Consider the following 8,128-nt stretch of genomic DNA (forward strand, 5'->3'; position numbering starts at 1 on the left):
TGTGTACGTGGGTTCTTCCTATTTTGGAGTAGCTAAATTTAGGTAGGTCCAAATACAAAAAATCGAGCCACACGAGACCGTTAACCTAGTCTAGGTTAATCGGTCACAAGATAAATAGCCCAATTTTGTTCATATCACAATGAGAATAAAATAATAGGAAGATTAATAAGAATAAAATAATAGGAAGATTAATAAGAATAAAATTCATTGATCCTATCCGTAGTTATTTGGACCCAAGAGCAATAAAAGAACTTGGCCAATTATTTCAAGAAACAACAGTGACAACTCGTCTCCCGGCGATGCGAAGCGGGTTGAACCAGCGCAACTCCCATCAGGAATGCGTCCTTTTATGCGCACAGCTCTTTCTATGTCACGCTTGGTTTCTGCCCACTCATTCCATCTCAAATCGAACGCGACACCGATAATTTCCCATTCTTCTCGCTCTCTTCGAATCCCTCTCTTCAAGCTCCCACAGGTTAGTTCTTCGTACTGGTTTCTGTGTTTTGCCGCCTTTTTTTCTAATCGGTTGTGTAGTAAATTTTGTTGTTAGGGTGTTTGTCGGCCGAATTCGAGCTCTGAGTTTCGTTGGTTTTGCTCGAAGTCTCGGATTGCTGCTGCAACCATGCAGAATCGGGAGTCGGTTTCGTATCTGACGCAGAAGGAAGCCGCTGAGGTCGATGAAATTCTCATGGGTCCTCTCGGGTTTAGCGTCGAACAGTTGATGGTTAGTTTTGTAATTGCTTGATTCATTGCTAGAAGTTCTTTTGCTGAGTTTCAATTTGTGAGTTCAAAATTGTCTCATTCATCACTTTACAGTACTGAAAATTGAACTGTTGGTGTGTTTTTTTCTTCCCTTTTTTGTTTGTGTGTGTCCAGGAGCTGGCTGGATTGAGCGTAGCCACTTCAATAGCAGAGGTAAGCTTCCTCTTGGCGTTTATTTTTTGTTAAGATCATTCACACTCGATGGTTAGTGAAAGTACATTGTATTCTGGCTACTGTTTCGTTCTTGTTTATGAATGATTGTTATGAATCCTTATTTGGCTTATCTTGTTTGGTTAGTGAAAGTAGATATATGTAAGTTAACGTACAATGTTCATTGTTTGGCTAATCTTCTTTTGATTTGCAATTTTCATTGCTCTATATTTGAACCATTAATGAGCATCTTTCTTACGAGTTATAAGGTGGTTTGGGCGAATTTTTGTGTGAGATCCCACATTGGTTGGAGAGGAGAATGAAACATTTTTATAAGGGTGTGGAAACCTCACCCAGCAGACGCGTTTTAGAAACCTTGAGGGGAAAGCCCAAAGAGGACAATATCTGCTAACGGTAGGCTTGGGCGTTACAAATGGTATAAGAGCCAGACACGAGGCGATGTGTCAACGAGGAGGCTGAACTCCGAAGGGAGTGGACACGAGGTGGTGTGCCAGCAAGGACGCTGGCACCGAAGAGGGTGGATTGGGGGTCTCATATCGATTGGAGAAGGGAACGGGTGTAAGAGAGGATGTTGGGCCCCAAAGGGGGTGGATTGTGAGATCCCACATCGGTTGGGGAGGAGAACGAAACATTTTTTATAAGGGTGTGAAAACCTCTCCCTAGCAGACGCGTTTTAAAAATCTTGAGGGAAAGCCCGAAAGGGAAAGTCCAAAGAAGACAATATCTTCTAGCGGTGGACTTGGGCCATTACACTTTGTCTAGCTCAACCAAGTAGGATGAGGAGGTTAAATAAAATTTAAAAAGGCAAACTTTTGTTTAGCAAATAGCTGATAACTTCTGTTTTTCTCCCAAAAATCAACAGGTTTACAAAGTCAATGAGTATAAGCGCGTTCTTGTTATCTGTGGCCCTGGAAACAATGGTGGAGATGGTCTCGTGGCTGCTCGTCATCTGTTTCACTTCGGATACAATCCATCAATTTGTTATCCAAAGAGGACTCCGAAGCCTCTTTATGCCGGTTTGGTTACTCAGGTTGTGTTGCTCAACCATAATTGTAATCTTTTCCCTGTTCACCACTAGTTTTGCTGAAGTTCTTATCTAATTTCACGGTTTTGTAGCTGGAATCACTGTCAGTTCCTTTCGTGTCTGTAGAGGACTTGCCTTTGGATTTGTCGAAGGATTTTGACATTATAATCGATGCAATCTTTGGGTTCTCGTTCCATGGTAATATCTTCCTGCTATACGCGCTCAAGATATTATTTCAAAGAATTAAACATTCGACATTACCATCAATTAGTCGTTTCTTTTTTAAGATGATCCTAAATTTGTAGTTTTAGGTTAATACCTCAGAACTGATGGAAAAGACAAAGGACTATTCTAAAAAGCCTTTTGTTATTTCTTTGATTTTCAGGTGCTCCAAGGCCACCATTCAATGATTTGATCCAAAGGCTTGTCTCTTTAAATGAGTACAAGGAAGCAAAGCAAAGATTTCCTGTTGTTGTTTCTGTAGATATTCCATCCGGATGGCATGTCGAAGAAGGGGATATTAGTGATAGCAGCTTTAAACCCGATATGTTGGTATGCTACCGTTCAAATTTTCTATGACCACTGTAGAGGTTTTTTCTTTAATATTTAATCACAAAAATTTGTTTAAAAACCGATTAGGTCATTAAACACTTATTTATGCTAGGTTTCTCTGACTGCCCCAAAGCTATGTGCAAAGAGATTCCATGGTCCGCATCATTTTTTAGGTGGCAGATTTGTGCCACCGTCTATCGTGAGCAAATTTAACCTTCATCTTCCTCCTTATCCTGGCACGGCAATGTGTGTTCGTATAGGAAAGCCTCCACAAGTTGATATAGCTGCACTTAGAGAAAACTATATTTCTCCTGAATTTGTTGAAGATAATGTTGAAGCTGATCCTATTCATCAGGTGAATACTATATTCTTATCAGTGTTTGCTTATATTGAAATATATCCTCTATAATAAAATTACTACATTTATGTGAGATCCCACGTTGGTGGGAGAGAGGAACGAAACATTCCTTACAAGGGTGTGGAAACCTCTCCCTAGTAGACATGAGACTGACGGCGATACGTAACAAGCCAAGACAGACAATATCGGCTAATGGTGGGCTTGGACTGTTACAACTTCCTTATTCGAAAAAGAGTCCTTTGTTAACTTTATTGTTTCTAGTAGTGAACCAGTAATTTTCTTGCAGTTCCGCAAATGGTTCGATGAAGCAATTGCTGCTAATTTACGGGAACCTAATGCTATGTCATTGTCTACTGCTACGAGCGATGGAAAACCGTGAGCTTTGATTCTCTTCTTTTGGCATTCAATTAATTGAAGATCATTTTCTCCCTCGCTCAATTTGGTAACCCTTTAATTTCTGGTTCACTTTGCTGCTTCAGATCATCTCGTATGGTTTTGCTAAAAGGATTTGATGAAGATGGTTTTGTCTGGTCAGTATGCTAGATGATTATCATGTTGCAGCAATCAATTTTTTCCCGTGCGCCTTAATATAACTCCTCTCATATTGTTCGTCGTTATCTGCAGGTACACAAATTATGGAAGTCGGAAAGCACACGATTTAGCTGAAAATCCACGTGCTTCGCTTCTTTTCTTCTGGGACGGTCTTAATAGGCAGGTGAAATAACAGCTTGCAGTTTTAGTTTGAGTTGAAAATGTCAGTAGGGAGGCCATTTTTTCTGTCCATAAATTCCTCGAGTAACTCGCCCTTCTGTTATCAATTCCTTCTGGATTCTAATTCATGGGTTCAACATATAGAAAATTAAGCTTTTCATGATCATTGTCATTTTTCAAATGGTCGGTTTAGAACAGTAATAGCCATTGGCGTCACTGGTAGTGTAAGTGTATATTTAATGAAGCCTTGGATGATTACAACTTGCATGCTAAAACACTTCTGGTTTCAGATGCATCTTTCAATTTAATCTTGATGTTAATGGGTTTAATGGGAAAAAGTAATTTTGATAATCTTGCACTCATTTGAATGAAATGAAACAGCTCAAGACCACCGCTCACAGATATTGTCCTCTTTGAGTTTTCATTTCTAGACTTCCCCTTAAGGTTTTTAAAATGCGTTTCCTAGGGAGAGGTTTTTACACTCTTATAAGAAATGTTTCGTTCTCCTTTCCAACCGATGTGAGATCTCACAATTCACTCTTGGGGGCCCAACGTCCACACCGATCGGTTGAAGAGGGGAACAACTTATAAGGGTGTGGAAACCTCTCTCTAATAGACGCGTTTTAAATACCTTGAGGGTAAGCTCATAAGCGAAAGCCCAAAGAGGATAATACCTGCTAGCGGTGAGCTTCGGTTGTTACAAATGGTATTATAGAGCCAGTCACCAGGCGGTATGCCAATGAGGATGTTGGCTTCCAAGAGGGGGGTTGATTGTGAGATCCCACATTGATTGGAGAGGGAAACGAAACATTCCTTGTAAGAGCGTGGAAACCTCTCCTCAGCAAACGTGTTTTAAAACCTTGAGGGGAATCCCGAAAGGGAAAGATCAAAGAGGACAATATCCGCTAGCAATGGGCTTTAGGTCATTGGCTTTTAGCATTTTAATATATGGTTTGATTCTTACCTTCTAGGTAAGAGTGGAAGGAACAGTGCAGAAAGTTTCCGAAGAGGAATCGGAGCAGTACTTCCACAGTCGTCCTCGTGGAAGTCAGCTCGGTGCAATCGTTAGCCCACAGGTCTGTATCAGTGCATTCATTATTTCGTAGATAATCAAAATGCTGATATTGATAGATTCATGATGTCGCTTTCTCATTCAGAGTTCTGTGGTTCCTGGAAGACATTTTCTCATTGATAAGTTCAAAGAACTAGAGGATAGATACTCGAATGGGTATGTGAATCAATATAAGCTCATATCTGATTCAAAATACAAATGATCTTTGATAATTCATTAAGGAAGATGTTTTTCTGTTTGTTCTTCTGTTTGCAGAAGTTTGATTCCCAAACCAAAATACTGGGGCGGATACAGGCTTAAACCAGAAACTTTTGAGTTTTGGCAGGGGCAGCCATCTCGGCTGCACGACAGGTTATTTTCACCTCTCTAAGAACAGGTGGCTTACTAATTCTCTAGTTGTGGTGCATGTGTTGGCCAAGTAGTTGAGTTGCAGCCTTGCAAGCCTTCTGTTACTTAACGAGCGTTCGAGCGTTTGAGCCCTTCTCAATCTAACTATAACTCAACGGTTAAAATATATGAACGTTTGAGCTTTAAAAAAAAAAACAAAAGGAAATGCACTTTCTTCTCACTCGATTTTTATGCTTGTTTTCTCGACAGGTTGCAGTATTCCCCTTGCGAGATAGAGGGGAAAAAGGTTTGGAAAGTAGAACGGTTGGCTCCGTGATTGGCTCCTCCATTACGTTAGGCTTGGAATTTCATCGTTCATGTACCTTTTCTTTACTTTTCATGCTTGTTTTCCCTCCCCTCCCCTTTTGTGTTAACGTGGCTAATAAGTGATTATTGAATGATTTACTGAGTAATTACAATATTTACAAGTGGTTCTACCGCTGACCTCCATAGTGGTATGCTACTATCTACTTTGAACATTAACTCTTATAGTTTTGCTTTTAGTACGACTTTTAGGTCTCGTACTGATGGAGATATATTTCTTATAAACGGTAACCCATAATCATCCCCTTAATTAGCTTTCTGGAGTTTTTAAGTATGACACCATGCCTTCTAGGAGGGGCCTGATGCAAAACACTGCTTCTGAATTGCCTTCTTTTTTTTTTCTTTTTTTTTTTAATAAAAAAATATTACTCATGTAAACGTCATAGTAATAGATGTATTAAAATATCATTATAGAAATTAATTTTAATAATTAAAAATAGTATGACTAAATTCTATTTTATAGAAATTAAAGAGTTAAAATTTGTAATTTAATAAAGAAAATATTTAAAAATTATTAGAAATAAACAAAATTAGGTATTGAATATGATTTAGAATAAATATCTCAATTGTGAGTCCTCAAGTCTAAAAAATAATTAATTTTATTCGTTTTAATAATCTTTTTAAAATCATACACTTTTTTATTTGAATGGGTGAATATTTGAATAAGTAATCAATTTTAATTATTCACCAATTCGGGCCAACCTGTTTTAGTTAGGACGTATACTATCTATCAAAGAGACGAAATGTTCAAATTTCTCTAATCCATATTGAACCCAGAAAAAAATTAAGCAACCCGAGCATAGTCCAGCTGCTAAATACATTGATAATCTCTTTTTCAAAACGACATGCTCGGAAAAAAGTAGCTGGCGAGTAAGTTGATGATGTCCCAACATTGAGTACCCTACAAAACAGTTGAAATAACTTTAAATGTTGCTCCCCCTATCTCTATCCCTAAACTTGACTTCATATTCTTTGCATTATCACCCAAAAAGTTGCTTTTGAAGCTTTCTTTTGACTAACTTGAATTTGACACTCTTAGAAATTATGATATAAAAAAACTGTGTTAAAATGGGATTTGGACCAATCTTATTTAATATTTTATAAGTGGGAGATTGTTGGGTCAATCTCACCACAAAGTGGTTGGGAGCTTTTGCAATAGAGATTGATTTGAACCAATTAGAATTGATTTCCTTATTCCAACCAAACCCGATTCAAATAGGTTAATTTAAACCTAAGGTCATTGGGGATGACTTATAACAACCTAAGCTCGCTAGTAGATATTGTCCGTTTTGACCCATTACATATCATCGTCAGTTTTATTGATATAGGATCTCACAATACACTTCCTTTGAGGGCCCATCATCTTCGCTAGCACACTGTCTGGTGTCTGGCTCTGATACCAATTACAACAACCCAAGTCCATTACTAGTAAATACTATTCGTTTTGGTTCGTTATATATTGTCGTCAAGCTCACGGTTTTAAAAAGCATATGTTAAGGAGAAGTTCCTACATTTTTATAAAGAATGTTTCATTGTTCTCTCCAACCGACATGGGATCTGACACGACTTTTCTTCATATTCGGGATGAATACATGAGAAGTTTTGTAAAATTTCAAAAGGGTTATGAGATTATGGGTTAGAACTCTAAATTGTAAAATAATTAATATTTTAAGAATTAAAAATATTTTATTTAAATGAGTAAAATAAGTAATATTTTAAGAAGTAATAATATTTAATTTAAATGAGTAAAATAAGTAATATTTTAAGAATTAATAATATTTAATTTAAATGAGTAAAATAAGTAATATTTTAAGAAATAATAATAATTTATTTAAATGAGTAAAAAGGTATGGCTAATTAAATGAAGTATGGTAAAAGGGATGGGAAAGGCAGTAGAGTTTAGTGGTTGATGTGAGTGCTTAGTTCAGGCATGAATTTAGTTTGAGGGAGTTTATTATATTATAGTGGAAGACAGCTCACACACCCTTCTGCCTTCACTCACTTTTCCTCCCCCCACTCCACTATACTTCCCATTTCTCTCACATGCTTATTTCTCCTTTTTTGTCTTTTCCTTTTTTTTTTTTTGGTCTCATTATCTCGATAATTTTGTATCAATCTAAGTCCACCACCGTTAGAAGATATTGTTCGCTTTAACTATGTGATATCTCACATTCGTTGAGGAGGAGAACGTAACACCCTCTATACGGATGTGAAAACCTTTCTCTAGTAGATGCATTTTAAAATCTCGAGAGAAAGTCCAAAAATGACCATATCTATTAAGGGTGGACTTGAGCTGTTACAAACTTGTTACGTATCGCCTTCAACCTCAGTTTTAAAATGCGTCAAGAAAAGATTTTCACCTTTATAAAAAAATGTTTCGTTCTCTCTTGAAGGACAGCGTTCTTCCTAGCACACTGCTCGATGCCTGGCTTTGATATCATTTGTAACAACCTGAGCATACTACTAGCACATATTGTCCACCTTGACCAAATTGGATTTAAAAAAAGAGTCAAATATTTGACCAAAAAGGTAGGGTTAAAAAAACTCGAAGATGCTTTAAAGGCACTTTACAAAGCATCCCATCAGAAATATTCTAGCACTTGATAACTGGGGAAGAGAATGGTCTAAGGGAAATCAAATGGAAATCCAGCAAGAACACAAAGGCTGCAGTAGAGTATATATCATCATTCTTCTGTCGATATCATTTCTCCTTCTACCAAATAAATTCAATGTATTTGGTTATGATCACAATAATTGCGTTTCATTT

At 37.4% G+C, this 8,128-nt stretch overlaps 1 protein-coding gene across 2 annotated transcripts; it reads left to right on the forward strand.

Moving 5' to 3' along the window:
• Positions 1-241: 241 nt before the first annotated feature.
• LOC111480209 (pyridoxine/pyridoxamine 5'-phosphate oxidase 1, chloroplastic) lies at positions 242-5,481 on the forward strand. 2 transcript variants are annotated; one of them, XM_023125126.1, is made up of 14 exons: positions 242-475; positions 551-724; positions 877-915; positions 1,796-1,963; positions 2,050-2,155; positions 2,343-2,509; positions 2,622-2,864; positions 3,154-3,242; positions 3,347-3,397; positions 3,492-3,582; positions 4,550-4,654; positions 4,736-4,806; positions 4,906-5,001; positions 5,248-5,481. In XM_023125126.1, the coding sequence occupies exons 1-14, from the start codon at positions 338-340 to the stop codon at positions 5,312-5,314; spliced, it is 1,605 nt and encodes a 534-aa protein (XP_022980894.1). In that variant the 5' UTR covers positions 242-337; the 3' UTR covers positions 5,315-5,481. The 2 variants fall into 2 exon arrangements, with proteins under 2 accessions (XP_022980894.1, XP_022980893.1); XM_023125125.1 differs by having other exon boundaries at positions 296-475; positions 535-724.
• The last annotated feature ends 2,647 nt before the right edge of the window (positions 5,482-8,128 follow it).

Source organism: Cucurbita maxima, unplaced genomic scaffold, assembly GCF_002738345.1.
Source record: "Cucurbita maxima cultivar Rimu unplaced genomic scaffold, Cmax_1.0 Cma_Scf00006, whole genome shotgun sequence".
Classification (NCBI taxonomy): domain Eukaryota; kingdom Viridiplantae; phylum Streptophyta; class Magnoliopsida; order Cucurbitales; family Cucurbitaceae; genus Cucurbita; species Cucurbita maxima.

Bases quoted from the DNA above. Each gene is read 5' to 3' on its own strand.
- LOC111480209 (XM_023125126.1), top strand. From the start codon at position 338: ATGCGTCCTTTTATGCGCACAGCTCTTTCTATGTCACGCTTGGTTTCT. The intron at 476-550 runs GTTAGTTCTTCG...TTTTGTTGTTAG, and splicing joins CTCTCTTCAAGCTCCCACAG to GGTGTTTGTCGGCCGAATTC. The intron at 2,156-2,342 runs GTAATATCTTCC...TTTGATTTTCAG, and splicing joins CTTTGGGTTCTCGTTCCATG to GTGCTCCAAGGCCACCATTC.